Source organism: Stylophora pistillata, chromosome 9, assembly GCF_964205215.1.
Source record: "Stylophora pistillata chromosome 9, jaStyPist1.2, whole genome shotgun sequence".
Taxonomy (NCBI): domain Eukaryota; kingdom Metazoa; phylum Cnidaria; class Anthozoa; order Scleractinia; family Pocilloporidae; genus Stylophora; species Stylophora pistillata.
The window spans coordinates 781,962-802,634 of NC_142527.1; the positions used below are offsets into that span (position 1 = coordinate 781,962).

At 37.4% G+C, this 20,673-nt stretch overlaps 1 protein-coding gene across 6 annotated transcripts; it reads right to left on the reverse strand.

The window, feature by feature from the left end:
• Window positions 1-838: 838 nt before the first annotated feature.
• LOC111342331 (neuronal acetylcholine receptor subunit alpha-7) lies at window positions 839-20,459 on the reverse strand. Of its 6 annotated transcripts, none has more exons than XM_022949403.2 (10): window positions 20,271-20,459; window positions 14,410-14,507; window positions 11,541-11,659; window positions 6,461-6,585; window positions 5,664-5,708; window positions 5,081-5,190; window positions 4,442-4,480; window positions 4,051-4,369; window positions 3,454-3,712; window positions 839-3,241 (listed from the first exon to the last, which is right to left on the reverse strand). In XM_022949403.2, the coding sequence occupies exons 3-10, from the start codon at window positions 11,629-11,631 to the stop codon at window positions 2,631-2,633; spliced, it is 1,599 nt and encodes a 532-aa protein (XP_022805138.1). In that variant the 5' UTR covers window positions 11,632-11,659; window positions 14,410-14,507; window positions 20,271-20,459; the 3' UTR covers window positions 839-2,630. The 6 variants fall into 6 exon arrangements, with proteins under 6 accessions (XP_022805138.1, XP_022805137.1, XP_088589590.1 ...); XM_022949402.2 differs by lacking the exon at window positions 20,271-20,459 and adding an exon at window positions 16,301-16,455; XM_088733464.1 differs by lacking the exon at window positions 14,410-14,507.
• Window positions 20,460-20,673: the final 214 nt, after the last annotated feature.

The window sequence follows — 20,673 nt, forward strand, 5'->3', positions numbered from 1 at the left end:
GATGATAGATAGCCAACGAGGCGCGTAGCGCCGAGTTGGCTATAATCATCTCATATCCAACAAGCTCGAGTGGAATAATTGTTTTATTAAAAACGTTAAATTAAATTTTTAAATTTTATTAAATCTTTAGCTCCCTTTTAATTCTAAGCTGACACGTACGCTTGCCATATTTGTAGATTATGGTATATTGGCTGATATACCATAATGGCTGAGCCAATAAAAAGTCTTGAATTGCATTATCCAATGATCTACTTTTTAATAAATATCAATATTCAACGTTGGTTACAAGCCAAAACAAAACCCTGCTTATTAGCTCTCGTTTTATACAAATAACTTCCTCCTCGACTTGTTAAAAGGGTCTTATATCCAAATAAATGTGTGATTATATAACGTTTGCACGGTGGGCGGTGTAAATTTTATCAAGATTTCATCGAGGAAAATGTCGGTAATCAGCGGACTTTAATGGTCAGATAAAAAAGACATACTAAGCAACATAGCCAAGGTTTTCACAAATGCTGACGACCGAGTCTTTACTCATCCATATTTCTGTGTTGGTCATACCTTGACTTAAATCATCGTCCAAAGCGCGAGCAAAGTATGAGCCGCACCTGAAATGACAAACACGCGAGCTGCGGTCTCCGCTTTGCACCAGTCCTTGCACGTTCGCTCTATCTATTCATTAAAACAGGTGCGGACACACATGCAGGCACGGACACACGCGCGCGCACTCACACACGCACGCACGCATTAGCACAAAAGTTGTAAACATACCACGTTAGTCATGCTCTTCTTCTAGATGTTTTTCTTTGTACGCAGAGGAAGTACTAAAAATACTCAGTAAGGATGCATTATTACATTTAATTTCTTTTCAATATATCTTCAAAAAATAATCAAGTTCTAGATAAAACTCTTTTGTTTCCTTGTGGTCGGTATCCATTACTATGTCATGTCGTTTCTTACAATTAAGCTTTATGAAAAATCTATCAATCTACTTATTACACCACGATACTGTTGGGTAGAAGGGACAGCTCACTGCAATTAACACAACGGCTAAACGTCTGCGCATGTGCATACGCTACAGTGACATGGTGGCTGTCAGTCAGAGTCAAGTTGTCCCACACGAAGTACAAACAACCACACATTCTAGTAAGTCACTGTGTTTTAAAAGAGTATAACATTTTTGGCCACTTAAGTATATACTTCTTTCCCTAGTTTGGTTCCTTTTTGAGATTTCTCCGAGCATTTCAATTTTAAAAGCTTATTTTGCGAGAAAGTGTTTGTTTCTTTACGTATTCCTCTCAAATTTTTATGCTGGCATGCGACTGGCCTTTGCGCATGCTCGACGTTTGACCGCTGTGTGTTACAGTTTCGACGGTAGGGATCTTTTAGACTCTATTACCAACGGCTGATCAGAAAACGAGCCTAGGCTCTTCTTCCGAACTTCTTTTGAAGATCGGAAAGCGGTTCCGAGCAAACGGCGGAAATTGAGCCGATGGGTCGATACTAACACTTTATACATTTTTTGACCGTGGAACAATAATACTGACATACATTAAACAACCTTACTGTGATTTTATCAAGATTTGCTACGCTGGATGATTCGTCATTGCGATGAACTCACCCTCACGCCTATCCTAATGCAGCCTGGTAATTCTATAAATTATAAATTATAACTGATGCGGAAAACCTCGAGAGCGGGGTTTTATCTGTAAGTGATCTCACATGATGCTTGTTTATCATCACCTTTTCTTAAAAAAAACTGTATTGATACGGTTGACTTTCTAGCGTAATGATATAAGCCTCGTCAAGCCCTTTTCGGCCTATTTACTCAGTTAGAGATTATGCACCCTGGTAGCTTTATTTAACGCATAGAAGTAATTTTTTCATTTCTCGATCGAAAAAGAACTCAACGTGTCGCAGAGTCCTATGACTTAGGAGTTTAGAGTACTGCCTTTTTGTAGGAGTTCTTATTTATCAATTTAACGTTCATTCATTATTTTAAATTAGAGGATATAATGACACAGTTTTACAACCATTCTCTGACGTGGTCCCTTGAATAAACAATCTGCCCTTTCATCAGACAATGAATCTAATGTTTGTCTTGCTTCCGACTTCTCGAGTCCATGCCATGTTTTTTGGGATTTTAATTGTTTCGGGGAGGTCTTGTCAAGTTTTTGGCGTACATTCACAATCCACTTTTCCAACATTTAAGATTTGATAGTATTCTGCATCAGTAACACAAAACCACGACTTTTACCCTTACGGTTGAATTTTAGCCGAGGTATATTTCATGCAGATGGCCAGATCTGATCGATCAAATGAAGATACTTGACTGTCTAACACTAGGTTAGCAACGAATTGATTGAAAGAATTGACGCCTTAAACTCAAGTTTACCCTAAATCGTTGGCTCCACGAAATCTTGCAAAAATTATGGTCTGTTTCAATGTTTTTGCGTCTCGATAAGGTAATAATCTTACCATTTAAGATGGATTTTTTGATATCGTTTCCCCCTCAACTACTGATGCAGCACCAACACTTCCACAGCAAGGGCAAGTCACTCAATAGTTACGAAGTCATGGTTTGCAGCCTCAAACAACTTCCCTCCAAACACGATGTTGGGGTCCCTTCGTCACGGAATAAACAGTTCTCTGATGCGAGGAGATTGCAAGAAAATACTCAGGGCTGAGACTGACCCGATAACAATCGATGCTAACAGCAAAAATCGATCTAAGATCCTGGCCGCGTCCTGCCATTGCTTTTTGTAAAATTCTTCCCTGTTGAAGTCATATAAAGGAAACTTCGCCTCTGATATCTGTACCTCTGTGGCATCGGTTTCAGAATCCTGCGGTTTGCATTTGACTGAGCGCTTCCTGACGACGTGATTTGTCGCAATGTTCCCATTTTGGGCCAAGGGCACTTGATCACGTCCCGCGCGAGACTCCTCGTAAAGGTCCATTTCATATTCAATTGATTCTCTTTCCAAATCAAATGCGTCGTTCCTTTTCCTGTCACTATTTGTGTTTGATTGCATTACTTTCTGTGTGCTGTCATTTAAAGCTTCACCGTTTGTCAGATGCCGATTGCAGGTGAGCTCATAACGCACGATCTTGGCAAGCCATTCCAGCACGATCTTTTGGAACCAATTCGGCATCTTTGTGTTTCGGTGGTGAAAATTTAGAATGATGCAGGTAGCGCCGAGTGCTGTGCCTATCTCCATGATGGACACTGAATAGTACATAGCTACATGAAGGCAAAGTAAACAGGTTTTAACAGCAGCGTAGGCGAGATTTACCTCCGAGGGGGCCTTAACCGGCATTCAGGGAGTCTGAAACTAGTATCTTACTGGCACTTAGGAATATGCCCCGTTGTTTTATTATCATAACTGACATTTATTAAGTGGCTCCTGGTAGAGATAAATGACACTCACCCAAGGACCCTTCCCTTGCACTCACCTAACAGAGGAAAGTGTTCTGAGCTTGAGGGAAGCTTCTCAGAGGTCAGCTCTTGGAACACGGCCATCGATAAAAGGATGGTGATACCCAGTCCCACTCGTTCTCCAGACTCTGCTGGAAGAATAAACTCCAGGAAGATGGTACAGGCTATGAGAGTACAGGGCAAGATAAGACTCATGACGTAGTAATAGGTGCGTCTACGCAGTAGCATCGTGACGGTTAAATCAGCAACCGGTAAATCGCAACAGTCGTTTTCTTTCTGTCAAGAGAAAGATAACCTGAACTCATTATATACGTCTAGATATCAAGTAAGGCAGTCTCAAACTGGATTAATCAGACAAAGTCATTCTGTAAAAGCTTGATGTCAAGATGAAAAGGAAAGTTTTCGGTGTTGTTCAAGCTACTGTAGTTTGGCAAAGTCTCAAGGATCTTTTCGCAGTTTACTAATGATTGGGATTGAAAATGCTTGTGCAATCTCAACTATGAAAGGTTCCTTTTCCAAGCTAGACATCATCATTTTGTTCTCAAACTACATCAAAGTGTTCAAAGACTTAGTAGAATTCCGTTTGCTGACTGTGTGGTGTTTGTCATTGTCACCTCGTGCCTTTCGATGGTAATCCACTCCACGGTCCATTCCTCGTTTTCCTGGAACACGTCAGATCCTCTGTCTTTTTTAGCTACAGCTTTTCCTCCAGGAAGACCTTTCCTCTTTCTTAAGTCTATCGTGCTCACGTCGTGCGACCAAGAGGCGAAAACCATTTTACACTGCTGCTCATCAAATGGAAAATACTTGACGTTAATGTTACACATGCTCTTGTAAATGATGTGAGCCCGCCATGTTTGGTTTCCATCATGGCGGACCTTGACGCTCGTTGTGAATCCGGATGTTGCTTTTAAGCTGAGGCGATCATCAGCGCTGAGGAGAGGGATAAAAATTGTTTAACTGGTTAGAATTGTCGCGTTAAGAGGGATGGCTTATCATTCTCACCTGTTTAAGGAAGGAAGCTGAAAATCAGAAGAGGAATCCCTAGGAAAGAAAAGTTCGTATTGAAAGGAGATCGAAGAAAAAGGGGGCCTTCATCTTATTTTTCTGGGAGCAGCATTGCAAGCGGCGTATAGTTATGATATACTTTTGAAGGAACAAGAAGGCACATAACAATTGATCTAAAGGCTTCCGTACAATAAGGTTTTTTTTTTAAGTAAAGCCTTAGCAATTCCCGTGATGTTTCTTCACACTGAGTGTTCACACAGGATGGCTCAGGCTAGTGGTTATATACGGATCTAATAGTAGTTTCCTAGGAAGAAACACTGAGAAGAAGAAGACCCAGAGTCGCAACGACGCAAAGAAAGATCGAAAAACAGACAGGCATTTAAGATTGAAAGGGAAAAAGGGAGAAGAGATAATGATAAATGTTGCAAAGAGACAAATAGATAGAGGATGACCGACATCAACACAGAAGTATAGAAAGATGTCCCTGATAAAACAGGCCAAAGAAATCAGGCAGATAAATCGACGAACAACCCAGACTACCGACCGACTGACACCATAGTTGGACAAGTACACGAAAACAGATGAACGGATACAAATACAGTTACTTATTCAAGACTTCATCAAAGCGAGGCTTACTTGTTGTACAAAATGATGTCAGGCACCCAAAGCATTTCGGGAGGAATGTTCATCACCTTGTTTCCTCCGTACTCCTCTGGTTTCCACGTCATGTATGGATTGTTCCAGTCCTACGAAGAATAGCGTCATTCTTAAACGAAAACGACTTGAATATGGTATAACGGAATAGCAGGGCATCCCTGCAAAAAATGCTTGTACTTCTTAAGTTGAACAAATGAACGATGAATGTTCAGTGAACAATTTATCAAGATTGTTCGTCCGTAGATGTCACTTGGTGACAAAATCAACAGCAACAACAAGCACAGAAGCAGCAGCAAATCTGATCATGATGAATCATGCTCGGAATTAAATCAAGGAAGAGTTTATTTGCAGTTTATTCGAATACGTTTTGGCTCAATGAGCCATGGAGGCAAGCCCTCTTCTTTCTTCATTCTCTTATGATTTTTCTATCGTACAGAATTATAACACTACAACACTACAAAACTTCAATATCTCAATGCAACAGTATTTCAAATTAAGAATATCATTCATTATTATTATTTGTTCCTTCTCGCAAATATCAAGCAGGAAGGGACAAACTTACCAAGCGAATCCAAAAGTGAGTCTTGATTATCTGCTCTTTTTCATCCTGCATAATTGAAATTATTCGTTAAATTAGTTTGGCTGGGTGAGCATCTTGTGACCATCCTTATGTCGAAATACGTAACCATAACAACATCAGTCACATTTCGAAAACACTTTGAATTTCAAACTAAGATTCGTTGACCTGCATTATACATGCCTCGAATTCGAGCTCCGCCTAATTTCTTCTTTGATTGGCATCAAAAGGAATAAAAGTTTTTTGCAAACTCTTTTAAATCGTTGCATTTTTGGTTACAATGTATATATGAAGTTCATATATTTTGAACTGCGGTATTAGATACGTATGATGCACGATCCTCGCAGTAGAGAGCGCCATTTATACAATAGCGAAATTCAGACCTGAAAAAAATCAGGCCTGTCCGGGATTCGAACCACTGACCTCTGCGATACTAGTGCAGCGCTCTACCAATTGAGCTAACAAGCCAACTGGGAGCAGGCCGTTAAGTTGATTCGTAATAAGCCCAGATACAATGTATATATGAAGTTCATATATTTTGAACTGCGGTATTAGATACGTATGATGCACGATCCTCGCAGTAGAGAGCGCTATTTATGCAATAGCGAAATTCAGACCTGAAAATAAAATCAGGCCTGTACGGGATTCGAACCACTGGTATCGCAGAGGTCAGTGGTTCGAATCCCGTACAGGCCTGATTTTTTTCAGGTCTGAATTTCGCTATTGCATAAATAGCGCTCTCTACTGCGAGGATCGTGCATCATATGTTGCATTTTTCTTACCACTTTAGCTACGCCGATTAACTCAGCACTGAAACCAATGACAACTGGTTTGGAGCGATCCTTTACGGGGCGGATAAGTCTGCGTGTCTTGTAGTTCTTAAGCAGGTGATCTAGTAATCTCAGTTCTTGAGTAAGATTACCAGGGTGTCCAAACGGAAAAAAAATGAAGATATTTAAAGTTACCGTTTCTATATTAGATATAGCAACATTTTAAAGCATTTTTCGATTGAGAGTGCAAAGTATTTTGGGAGTGTTCTGGTTTTACTTTACCTAGCTCAGTAATTGGTTCAGGAAACTGGCGCCACTTTTAACCAATCAGATGCAAAACTAAAACTAATCGCGACACTACTTGGTCGCCCACTTTTCCCGCGCTTTAGGTAGTTCGGTTGTTTTTACTTTTAGTTTTCATTGGCCCTTAAAAGTATTTTCCTTTCCTTTGATTGGCCATTGTAATTACTTTGGTTTTGGTTTTACTTACTCAATCGAAAAGAGCTTGACTACACCTACAGCAGATGTGGCACACGTGATGCCTGCTGGCCAAGCCTTCGATTGAGAACGCGGCCATTTTCTCCTTTTATCAGATATTTTGTACAGTTTGTTGGTATTTTACCTTGGTCTAAATACTTGAAAAACAGGTCGAAAAGCTGTGCTCAAGACGGATGTTACTAATAGCACCTCTAGCGTTAAATAAACCACCTTTCTCGAAGCGAAGCTGTTTGCTCCAACATCAGCAAGGGACGGTCGTCGTTCGCCTTTCATTTTTATTTCGAAAATTGTTAAAACTTTCACCATTTAATGTTAATTGTGGAAAATGGCACAACACAGCTTAGTTTTAAAATATATCAAAATCTTCCTTACTGTTCTGTGTAAATGTCGTTCACGGCAATTCAGCGAGCAGACTGTAGTCTTACTCACACAAAAAGCACTATGTGTCAAGAGTTTGTCGCATGTGATAAAGTTGAACTATGTAATAAAACTGGCAGTTGAAAAGAGTTCTCTAGAAATGAAAGTTCCTAAGGCAACATCATGTAAAATGAAAACGTAGTCTCCCTTGCAGTCCTTTGCGGGGAGCCTCGCTTGCGTGACGACGCCGGAAAGGGCTGCAAGGGAGACTAATGAAAAAGAGGAGAAATCTAAATTTTTTTACTTGTAAAATGGAGAATGAATTGTGATGTTTTTTGTGAACCATTCCTTCGAAAACAACGACTCTCCAATCTGCTTCTTTCATATCGCGTCTTACCCCAAACTGTAGTTTTAATAAAACTAAAAACCGCAGACAAGGACAGATGAGGCTCAGATTTCTATTTTCAATTATTTTGTGACCATTGTATCTTTCAGTATCTCTTGCAATCTCAAAACAGTCTCAGTAGAATGGAGCAAAAGAACCGAGGCTCTTCATTCAATTTATAAAATATTTAAAAAGTAAAAGTAATTAGAGGTTAGTGGTTGAAAAAAATGGAAAAATCAGAGATTAAGGGAAGGCCAAAAATAGCGTTTTTCAGTCAAAAATGGAAAAGTTAATTAAGAGTACATACATGGTCGTTGAAAGTGTGGGTAACCCTCATTTAAAGTATTAACCCTTGACCCAACAATGACACAAATAACAGATTCTAGATCAGAAAAAATAGTCAACGTAAATATGGGATTAGAAGTTAATCTTAGTTTTTAGTTATTTTATTAACTGTTATACATATTAAGATATCGTAACCTTTGCTTTTTGAGTGAAAGACTCAGACGATGAAAAAGTAAACCTGAATGCAAAGCCACAAAACTCGTAAAATGAAATAATTTTTTATTAACAATCCTTTTTTAATAATTTGATTAAATATCAGTTAATATCGATCTTCTATCAAAAATTCAAACAATTCAAAATGACTGGTGACGTATTTCTGAGACGGAAGGAAGAAATATGGATACTTATACTGCATAAGAACTTATCAATCGAGAAAGTGCTTCGATCGTTTTTCCCATGAAGAATGGAGATAAAATGAGCGCATTTGTACCGTCACCCCACAAACCGTCTTGGCTGAAAGTGGCTGTGACGGAAAGACTACTTTTGACTGGTATACCAAAAGTAAAGAGCAGTGACAAAGTTTCTGTTATTTTACTGACGATTCAAACAATACCATCAACGAATAATACAATAGAGGTCCCTGATAAAAGCCTGATGTGTTATTTTGCAAAACATAAAACACTATCTCCTCTTTAAACATGTCATTTCAAAATGCATTTTCGTCTGGCTGTTTAATCAGTTAAACCTCAACAATTCTTAAAACTGCCACATTTTCTGGCTCAGTTCTCATAAAAAGGTATTAAAAGTTTTTAAGGGAGGATAGGAAAGGATAAAACGAAATATTTAAAGATAACCTCATGAATGAAACTCAGCAGTAGCTGATACTAGCTTTATTTCATACTCGATGCAATACGTGATCTGCTATAAGATGAAATTCAATTTAGCTAGTAAGGTAATACAACACATTTCAGATTCTCTGACGTAAAGTTCACACAAAGACTAAACAATCAAATAGTTTGTTTCCGAAATTAACCTTGGTATTGCATGACGCTAACTGCGGACGCCATGTTGACAGTGATTTCAAAGATTGCATGTAAATTTGATAAGATTTCTAGCCTTGTGGTCTCAACAGGGGGATGAATTAAGATGTCACTTCGCTGTAAAGGAAATGAACAATAAAGCACTGAAAAATGACAAAGAAAAATAATCAATTCATGAAACATATGTAAAAACAAACAAAAATCACCTTTTTCAACCCAGATTTTACCCTTGAGAAATCTTATCTGTAGTTTTGTGCTATGAATTCCAACTTCTGTTATCTTCATAGTGGTATTGAAACTTCCTAACAAAATACACGATGTTTCATTTGCCTAAAGACGTTTTGGTGGCCTTTCGTTTCGCACATCGTTTCGCATTAACCTGCTCGTCAGCTTGTTAACTTTAGCTGACAGCGGTGCGTCAATTGGTGGCTTTCATATCAAACGAGTTACAAAAATCCTAGCTACAAAAAAGCTAATATTACCGTAATTAATGCAAAATGCGCAGTTTTCTCATTCAGTGTTTGTTATCCCCCTTTTATGACAGCCTATTACTTGGCAGCTATGTCATAGTAACCTCAGTTGTTAATATTGTACTTTTATGGTTAGAGCATTTTCTCGAAACTTCGGAAGACACTATAATTATTTTGCAGCCGAGTTAATTCATGAAACTGAGCTTTCTGGATCGAAAATAAGTTCTAAACTGATAAGACAAACTTGTGTTAGGAGAACATGGAAAGCGTCAATACGTAACTAGGGTCGGAAGCAAGATTATTGATCGAAATTAACACCAGTTTGTATCTAAGGCCATAAATTATGAAAAACTTGAAAAACTACGTTTCCAACTGAAAACAGCCTCAAAGTAGTTTGCATTTGGGTTTTTGCGATTAGCATGTGGACAATGATTTCAGTAAACGCGCAGTTTATAATTAGTTCACTTTCATTCGCTTTCTATTAGGTTCTCAAGGCTGTTAAAGGCTTTTAAAGCTGCATTGAAAATAAACGCACGATGAAAAATATTACAACAAAGAACAATTCCGTTTTGATTTACGAAATTCGTTTAGTAAGGGAATGGTGTTTAAGTTCATCGTTAGAAGTCGTTACCTTTCTCCAAAATACACAACACAAAACGAAATCTCTCTCGAATTTTCACTTTATCGTTTATTACCCAGTCTATGATAGAACAAAATTATTCAAATTCCAAGCCTGCCATTTAGAATTATAAATTGATTTCGAAACAAGACTTAACAGTACAAAGCATACTGGAACATTTTTAGATCTAACGGATTAGATTTTCAAAAAATGCTCGAATGTATTTCAAAATCTATTTGGAATTTTCGAAAATATTTCAACACGAAAATTACTTGAAGTTTTATATTCATCAAAACTACCAACCAAGAGCTCTAGACGGAAAATTAGGATTAAAGACTCTAAGGAAAGCCAACCAAAGTGGACCCGATATTGATTTAATTGTGCCTTTCTATCACTCGTGCAAATTAGTTATGTTCCTGAACCACCAAGGGAGAAGTCCGATAGGGAAATTGTTTCATTTGCAAAATGACAGCGATATCTACTCTCTTGCAGATTTCTACATGAAAACATTTACACACATGAAATACACGTGTAACTAACGCGAAGACAGATAGTAGGAGAAGCAAGGGTATACTTTGATTGAAAGGAACACAATTTCAAACATGAATATGGCAGTTTAAAATTTTTGAATAATAATGAAAAGTAAAAGAAGCTCCTAGGCTGGTGCGCCTTTCAGTGAAATTAACTCTCGAAACAAAGGAATGGGAGAACTGATTTTTCACCTATATCACTGAACGTTTTTTATAGTGATGAAAATTTTATTCTTCTTTAACCTTTTGAGTTAAGACGCAAAACGGAAAATGTTTTGATTCCATACTGTGGCTACTTATAAATTTCGACTAGCTGAGAAAAAACCCGAGACCTTAAAATCTTAGCAACTCTCAGTGAACATGTATTCGTGTCATTAAATATTGAAGAAAAACCTTCTCTCAGTGTTTATTTCTGTCTTGTAATGTGTGTTTTAAAAATCAAAAACCTCCGAATACCAGGGGGTCGTCATATCACTAATATTAAAATGAAAAGGTTAAATTCTTCCTTCAGGCAACGCTCAAACATTTCATTGCGAAATTCAATTATTTTTCGGCACAAGAAGAGAGATTGTTAATAGAATAAAAATAGCATAATGAACTTCTTTGAAAGCCGACGTAACGCAGAAAAAAAAACCACGCTGAGAAATAACGAGACAATTTGAGCAAGTTTCACGATGAGACACAAGACGCGCGGCCTTCTAATGTGGAATAAAATTCCAAACTATAATTCCTCTTAGCGTATTTAATAGACGCACACCATTTAAATACATCCGAATTTTCAGCAGACACGATGAAGATCTAACAAAGTATTTCAAAAGAACTTAAGGTGATTTGCATTCTGTGAAGCAAACACTTAAACCGATTTTATTGAGAGCGACATTTTCATAGAAACTCAAACATTTTCATACCTTGCGCAGATTCATCCATCTCGGCGAAGGCAACGATTGAACACAACACCCAGGTGCTCAAAAGACAGGACGTAAACACAAGCGGCGACATCTTTGGAAACTAACTCAATAACAGGAAACTGTAAGAAAAAAGAAGGCAAGCTTAAAAAACTTCTAAGCGTATTCTTGAAGTGAAGCTAGGACTTGTACACAGCCTGTGAAATAACCATGTGACGCCTTATCGGTCATGAGTTAATTTCTGATATATTTCTCTGACGTCAGCCGTCTAGAAAAATATTAAATGAATATGGAATCATGTTCTGAGGTCTTCCGTGAATTAACCAGCATAACAATGCGTTTATAGCGCACATTATCCAGAGTATTTGAAAACCATAAACATTGACAAGATCGGATAATCGTGAAATCATTGTTCCCAGTACAACGTTCAGAACAGGCTGTTAACTTAACATTCATAACCTGCCGTTTTCTTTTCAGATTTATGCTTGGTATATCATTTAGCCCGTATAGTCACCGTCGCTTTGAGGGTCCCTAAAGAAATTTCCTGCCATAAGAAGCATTAGTAAATTATTCTTGAGCTGAAGTATTTTGTTTCGTTTTGTTGCTGATGGTTTTTAAAATTTTTAGACTTCAGCCTTGAAAATATGTAGTTACTCTTTCACAGGAATCTGTCGAAAAATCGGTCTCATTTCACGTAACACAGCCAAAAAAAGGTTTGAAATTCAAATATTAAATATAGCTTATTTGCTGAAAAATCCCGAAGGGTGAATGCACAAGACAGCTTTTGTTTCAACAATAACGTGATTAATTTTGATTTTAAAGATAAATATATTTTTTTTTGCTTGTGAATAAATCTTTCGTGGTGATCATGTTCGAAAACAAAGCTTTCTTGGATATGACGTACAATGAGCAAACATGCATAACAAGTATTAGTTTACTCTTAGAAAATTACTTGAATATTGACTTGTAAGTTCATCAAACGTGAGTTGTGTCATGAAGATAGATTTTGCCTCTTTAAAATTGAGGAATTGTTCTAGACAAACTCTGTGTTTTGATACACCGGTGCAGATCTTTATGAAACGAAATAGCAGCAACTGAAAAGGCAATATCTCACTGTTGTTTAAATAGTACTTTAGTGTAGTTGTTCAAACATACCTCTCTTTTCCTAAAAGACGAATGTAATGAAGGTTATTAAGTTTAAAAGATATGTTCTTTGTTTCAGACATGAATCAGTTGTTGCACAAATGTCAATTCACTCGCGATACCCAAAAGGTCCTGTAAATAGACGAGCGAGTCGCTGCTTATTACTAATTTTTTCTAAAAACTCAGAACAGCCCGTAACTAATACTTTTTTCAACCATTTTTCCGTTTTAGTATAAAATCACTGAGATAGATATTCCGAATTTACTTGAATGTTTTCCTCACGTAAAAAAATAAGTGGTCAAGACAAATGGAATCGAAATTACATTTTTATCATCGATGTCATGCATTATGTTATCGGTTAATGTTCGTTCATAAGCGCATATTTCCCCAATTTTAAGCTTCTGGCATAACCTGCTCGGATAAAAGAAAAAAAATCCAGATAGGGCATTAAATTAAGCTAAGATGGACCCACATGAAAGGGGCAAATATCAGGAGCCCTTTAGCTGAAGCGCTCAATTGTCCTTTGCTCATGTCACGGCGTTTTCACAGACAATTGAAAATTGTTCATCTTTCTGTGTAGGTTTTGTACCATACAAAGGTCGCTTGAGGTTGTTTCGAAGATTGCTATATGAGGATTGGTAACTGAGTCACGTATACGAGAATCATGCTTTGCGGCATTCCCTGGAGCGGTTGAGTGTATCCTATAGCACAACCTGGTAATGAGCAGAACAAGAATAATATCTGGCGGGATTGGACGATATATGTGGCTGAAATTTGAAGATAATTTAATCTCGTGTATCAGTTATGTGATATCCCACAACTAACTATATATACATATATATATATATATGGCAGAAAAGTGGACAATATTTGATTGTTTGATTTTGTGCCACCCTCCTGCGGCAAATAGCAGGAACTCAAGGATTGGTTTTAAATGACGAAAATGGGGGGAAGTTACAGTGAGGCTCTCCTACGATCATTTTCTTGCTTCATCTCCACCCATTGACCGATAAATTGTTCTCTTGCGAGAATTGGTAAGCTTAAGATGGATTTGAATCTGTAAACCGTAAGACCTGATTAACTCATATACGACAATAGCGTTTTAACCGGAGACCCGGCGTCGTCGCATCAATTTAACCACAAATTAAATTTTAAAAGTGGGTTCTTATATTTAGTTGCGTGGGTATAATTCAGATTTATTTCCTCAACTTCCTATTTTTGTCGGCGATTTCTATATTTAGTTGGTTTCTAATAATGAAGCATGAAATCTTTATCGTTACGTGGTTCCCCCTTCTTTTTCCACTCGGCCCCGGGAAATTCCGGCAGTAAATTAAAATGTTTTGTAAAAAGTCATAAACTAACACGATTTAAAAGAACCTGCTTTCAGTCATGTCCTAGTTCTTTGGCGTCACCGTCATAGGGAGCTGTATTTGAGTCTTGCTAATGATGAAAGGCAGGTTATGTACTGGTGAACTCTTTTTCATCACAAAGCACTTTAAAGTCTTAGGAGGTTCAATGCTTTCCTTTAACGGAATAAAGGTGTCTACAAGCAATAGTGTGACAAATTTTGGAAAAAAATAAAAAACCGCAACAACAGCTAAAATACCGCGTCACATGACCTGTAATTGGGCAACAAAACAGCAACGTGACTGCGTGCAATATGAACCGTTTAAGAGGCGAGTACCACCGTACAAAACGTCCCAAACCTCCCCAACCTCCCAAACCGTACCTCCGTTGTAATTTATCAAAGACGACTGAGTGCTTGCTGGCCTTTTTTCCTCGAATAATAGCGTCTTTTTATTCATTTTTAATGAATGCTTCTTTGTCCTTGAAAAAGAAGGAAAAAAAAATAGGTTTGCACCTGTATCATGATGTTTTCTTTCTACAAACAATATTTCATGTCTAAGAAAACTTTATCCTCAGAAATTTTGGGATAAAACAAAAAAACATGCGTTTGTGTAGTGTTAATACCATTTTTTTTATTTTTAACGTGTTGTCCCGCATAGCCCAATGACAACACCACACCATATATTTCCATTTCTCTTGCGTCGTGCAAATTTGTGCTACACAAAGAATATCAACAATCTGTTTTGTTTTTGTTTTGATTTTTTTTTATTGTGAGAATTTTTTTCGATAACAGCTTGTCTTTTTACTTTTTCTGCTTGCGATGTCGTCAAATCATCAATCTGCCATTGCCTAATCTTGATGTTGTTTTCAACATAATTTGCTTAGCTTTCAGTCCAATAATTGCAAATTCCAAGTGCATGCAAACTTTACGCGTATTTTGTCTGGCAAACCTCACGCAAACTTCACGCAAACCTCACGCAAACCTCACGCAATTGCTAGCATGACCTCAAATTGATAACTGGCGTGCCTGGTGCAAGTTGGAGTAGAATTTTGCTCAATTAAATATAAAATTTCTTTCATCTTGCACTGTAACATACTAAGTAGAATAATAATTGCTTGATTTTGTTTAATTTCCAGAAATAAGCTACAAAACAAAGAAGCACAAACTCCTTCTTTGTGGCGACCATAAAATGCAAATTCCTTTAGCTTGGATTATCTTACCCCCAGCCAAAATTAAATGTCATGGCTGGTTCTACAATTTAAAAAAAAAAAAACCTTACAAAGTAAATGTCATACCTAAAATTGAAGAATACACTGATTCTCTGCGCTTTTAAGCACTTTCTTAATTAAAAAATATAAATGCTTTCAGTTTCCACCATTTACGATCCAGTTGTAGTTTGACAACCCTGACAGTTCGAAAGATTGAACGGCGCACAGCAATGAATGCTAATTAAGGAAGAAAATGTACTGCCGCTAAAAATAACATGCATTTTAATACGCTTCTATCGCTCCTTAATTGCTCGGACAGCAGCTGCAGTTGATGATTTCTCGTTTCTGTTTGCAAAGATGGCAGATAACACGATATATATAAGTTTCAGAAATGCACCTTGAATTTCCACTTTTTGTTTCAACAAAACCTCCAGGTATGAAACATTTATGGCAGAAAAACCACTAATGCTTATTTAAGGCGTTTTTTACATGTTAACGGTCACCCATAAGTGTCTTTAAGTTTGATAAAAGGCAAAGTTTAATGTGCTCTAAAGCGCTGTTTACAAAACTTTGTTAATCTTGATCATTAGGCTTCATTCAAATTTGCATATTTTGGAAAAAGAGGGACTTCACAAACCAACACTTCTTCGTGTAAACACGGAATTCTTCTTTTGCTTCTCAGGCAGATTTTTCGCCCTTTTTTTCAAAGTTTGTTTTGAATGATAAGATACCGTGTATTGCGGACTGGATGTAAATTTATGGTATATGGGCACATTGAAACATAATGAACAAATTCTTTGAGATTTAATTTCGTGATTTATAAAAGTGGAATAAGTGGAATTGATTTCAGTGTTTTCTTCTCTTAATCTAAAGTATGAGCGGCGAAATTGAGAGGTTACTACCGCAGTTAAAAAGCGTTATTTTACTCCAAAATTCGTTTTTTGTCCCGAGGATAATATAAATGTTTTCTTGCGTAAGCTACCGCTTTTTTCAAAGAGCCATGATGTACTGAAAAAAACAGTCGAAAATACAAATCATTAAATCGAAAAAAATTGTTCATTCACCTTTGCCACGTTTTCCGTATCGAACATTAACCTCCTCGGATTCAGGCTGATTTAATAGTCTTCACGTTTCATTCCCCAAACAGAAAGGCAACAAATGAACTTTTGCCCGAGTTTGACTTGCTTTGCTTTCTCGATTGCCTGCCACTCAGCAAGAACTGAAGGCTTACGCTTTATTCAAAATCGATGCTAGAGCGCATGACAATTGTGGCAACGTGGGCACCTCATTTTGACGTTGATAACCGAGGCGTTCTTTCGCAATGTGCGTGTGCATGTTGTAAAATGAGCAATTGAATTTCTTTCGTAGGTATGAAAAACGCATTTTTGAACGTGAACAGAATTTTCTTGCTCCATTAACACTGCTTTTGCTATATGGCCGCTGGTGAGCAAAGTATGGCAGGATCTCGTCAGGTGAATTATTTTTTATTTCTCTCAAGAGAGTCGGAGGATGTTTTGGCCAAAAACTAAGCAAAAAAAAAAATCATAAACTAAGCAATGTTCTTTACCGTCTATTTAGCGTCCATAATGCAGGTATTTGTGAAAAAAAAGTATTTTTAGCATCGTACTTCATCCCGTGCAAGTGCACTGAGTTGAATGATCAAAACAGCAAAATTCGTTCGGAAAGGCAATGGTTAAGCTTCTGAAATAACTATTACGATGACAGTCACTGACTATTCATAAAAATGCGGCCAAGCTCACAGTTCTCGACTTTTGACCTCGGAAAATTTTGAAAACTATTGGCGTGGTAACAACGACAGACTACGACAATCTTCGGCGCAGTAACTTTGGGAACATTTTGACAACCTTTTGGGGCAGTACCTTTGGCAAATTTCCTCAACACTAGCATGACTGGCTTCGGAAAAGTTCAAAATTTTTTACCGAAGTGACCTCGGCAAAAGTAATGTAAATGTCAGCGACTGTCACCGGTTATCATCTTGTAGCGCCTACAGAAATTTTGTCGTCCACCTTGGGCGATAGCGAATAAAGGCAAAGAAAATGTAATTTCCTGGAGGTATCTTTGAAAACACTGCACAACGAAACTGCCTCTTGATTTGATAATCAGCTATTTGAAAGCTGGGGGTATTCTTCTAAATAAACGAGGACGTCCCCCGAGTAATAACGACTCAAGTCGCTTTGCTAGCAGTCGTATAAAAGGGTTTGACTACGTTACAAAGAGTAGTCTCCAATTACTTCTCGGCGTTCTTAACGTCGGGCAGTAAAAGCATGATCCCATTATTAAATAGTTCAAACCGTAAAAATAAGCTAGAACATGGGTAACGTTTTATGATTTTCATTGATGATAGGTAATAGCGAGACCATTCATTATAGGTTGCATGCATTTGGCGCAGAAATAAAAAAAGAAACTCTTTTTCGGTTAATAGTTAACTTCAATGATTTAAATGAACGTTACTGCACCTTATTCTTATCAAGGGAGGAGTGGAAGAGTGGGGGCCAGGGTTGGCAGAGTGACGAAAGCGTTTGCTGTGGCCTGGGTTTGACTAATTTCGAAACCTGGCGTCACACCTAGTTTGCTGTTACGTTCCATCTTTCTGCTGTTCTTTTGCTCCCTCCACAAGAACTAAAACTCCAAAGAGGGAGCAGGATTTTTTTTTCTTTAATTTTCGTTATATTCTTTTAATATTCATTCAATCTGACATCTTAGAAAACCAGCTGTTATTGTCTCAATACTTAGCCATAAAAACGAAATTCAATGAACATTTTTAAAATGCATTAACTTCATATGTAGAAGATTCGATGAGATTCCCGAGCACCTGCCAATCATTTTGTGAGCATTGCTAAATCTGATTGGTGAAAACTCCTCTTGGATTACTATTGGTTAATTGGAGTTGAATTCGTTCTTTGCCGGATGAGTTGATCAATTTAAGCCTTTTAAAGTCCTTCATTTCATTTCCTTTTTGATGCTAAGTCCGTTTTTCCAACTGACACTCGCATTAAAAATAATTGTCAGAACTGTGACAACTTCCAGAGTTCAGGAATTCGTTGGCCAAAAAAGGAAACTTCACTTGAACGAAAAAGAGTATGTCATGACATTTGCGACCCATAAAATATACTATTTTCTTTTCTATTGTCGCTTTCAGTGGCTATGGAATAAAATTAGATTGTCTTCATTTTTCTTTCTTATCCATGGTGTCAAATTCGAACAATGAAAAATGGGCATTCAACATGTAATTTCGACTAATGAGGATTTTTGGAAATTTCGAAAAAGCACTAATTTCCTCGCCATCTATCATCTAAATATGTTTGCGAGTTTCATCATGGGCATGCGATTTAAACTGGAAATTGAATTTAAACATCGGTCTCGGCAATTATGTCCAAGAACCTCAACGAATTAGAGAGGACAAGTAAATGAAAGAGCGCGACTTCCTTCAGAACTATTTGCTTTTCTTTTGCCACATCCTCATTTGCAATACTCCACAGGAAAAGAAATTTCAGACCAAACTACTCGAACATATCTAGTCGTTGATTTACCGTTGCACAAAATTAGTAAAAAAGGGATTTTATTTAGGCTTCTATAATAGAGGATGAATTTTCGCAATTCAGTACAGAACTTAAAATATGTCCTTAAAAATAGAAATCGAAGATATGTCTCCTAAAATTTTTTAAGCTTTACAATTCCGTAACAAATTTTTTAATGTCTTCTGTAAGAGGATTGTTAGTTGGTAAAAATCTCTTGATATTTAGTCGTGGAAATCTTTGCCTCTGGTTATATTAAAATTTTTTGATGAATAAGCAAAATAAACTTTTTGAGTCGTGTTTCCATAGATATCGTTTCATTTGTCCAACCGGACCTGCCAAACTGTACTAATAATTTTTATGCGGTAAAACATCTCTAGCTTGAACCCAAAATGATATTAACATTTGATCGAGACTTTTTCTCAATAAATAATTCAGTTTATTAAAAAAGAAACTGGTTTTTCCCCGAATTCAACAAGCCACAAACAAGAATAGCTTTACACCAACATAGTTAAACCCGCATCTCGAACCGAGAAAACAATTTCGTTCACTGAAAAATCGCGAAGTGTTTGTGGTTTTCTGTTAACCGGCAAAGCCGTCTCACAATCGATCGATCTGATCCATTTCCAACAGTTTAATCAATAATGCAAGTAGTTTGACTGCCTAACATAACGAGTCTTCCGAAGGTAAAATGCAGTTAAGAGAACTTCGTACGCGTCATACTTCAAACTCCCTCCATTGTCAAATTTTTAATGAAATGACTAGCTTTGTGCAATGGCGACAAAACGAATAAGGAATAAGAAACTAACGAAAATTGAAGGATAGATTTAATTATAACAGAATATTCCGTCAAAGCGACAAAGTTTTCCACAGCGTGAATTAAACGAAAACGCCGGTGGAATATATAACTTGGCTTGCTGGTGTATTTATTTACCATCGCAGCCTTAGGGAAAAAAATATTTGTCGATAAAATAAGAAGCCACGATTGAAGAGTACTCTTTGCATCTTCCGCCAATATGTGAGGGAAGCGAAATAAAGCTACACTAAACGCACTGATATGTAACACGCGGACGAATTATTTGATGTGCAAGACTGATAGCTACAGAAGGAGCACTTTTCGCTGACAATTCGATTCAAGAGCTCTTAGTCGGCATCAAACTGTGGAAACAATAAAAACGTTTTTGACAATTTCAAGCTCTCCAGATCACCTCAGGTCTTTACTGTCACTCTTTCCTTGTACTCTTAACCTTGTGCAACATTAATTAACAGGTCGCTCTTCTCGAGTTGAAGCGTTTTAACATGGTGTAAATTACAAGGATGTTACACAACTGAAAATTTTGCCTCATTTTACCAAGCTGCCATCGATTCTACCAGAACTATATATCCGGTTGTGTGTTGTTGTGTTTCATGCTAAGAGAAACATAGAATGTCTATGGAACATTTCTTATGGCAGACTCAACACCCAGCTGTTCAAACCAACAAAAAATAACAAATGTACCTTATCTGATTCGTAGCTCCGTCCCTTCGACGTCGGAAAAATGAATTTGAAGCCTGCAGCAGCGCAGATAACCAATAGCCGAATACTTTAAAGATTCTCAGAGAATCGACCCCGTGTTTTGCAATGGTTCCAACTGAACTCGCTGTACTCTTTCATCAGTGTTTCGACGTCTTACTTTTCGAAAGTGATCCCTGACACGACTTATTCAAATGCAAATGTATACGATAAACTGAATCTGCATTTATTAAACGCTGTTTTTTATGGCAACTGTCGCGAGCGCTTGAAAACCCCATCTAGTAGTTTTTTAAGTTACTGATGGTTCCTTTTATTCCAATTCAAATTAGAAATATCACTTTGCTCGGCTGTAAGACCCCTCAAAAACGCTCGTGAGACCAAATCTATT

What these genes read in the sequence shown, in the direction of transcription:
- LOC111342331 (XM_088733466.1), bottom strand. Translation starts at nt 11,631, where the DNA reads ATGTCGCCGCTTGTGTTTACGTCCTGTCTTTTGAGCACCTGGGTGTTG. An exon ending in CAGCTTCCTTCCTTAAACAG is followed by an intron (nt 4,370 to 4,441) that starts GTGAGAATGATA and finishes CCCTCTCCTCAG; the next exon opens with CGCTGATGATCGCCTCAGCT. An exon ending in TTACCATCGAAAGGCACGAG is followed by an intron (nt 3,713 to 4,050) that starts GTGACAATGACA and finishes TTCTCTTGACAG; the next exon opens with AAAGAAAACGACTGTTGCGA.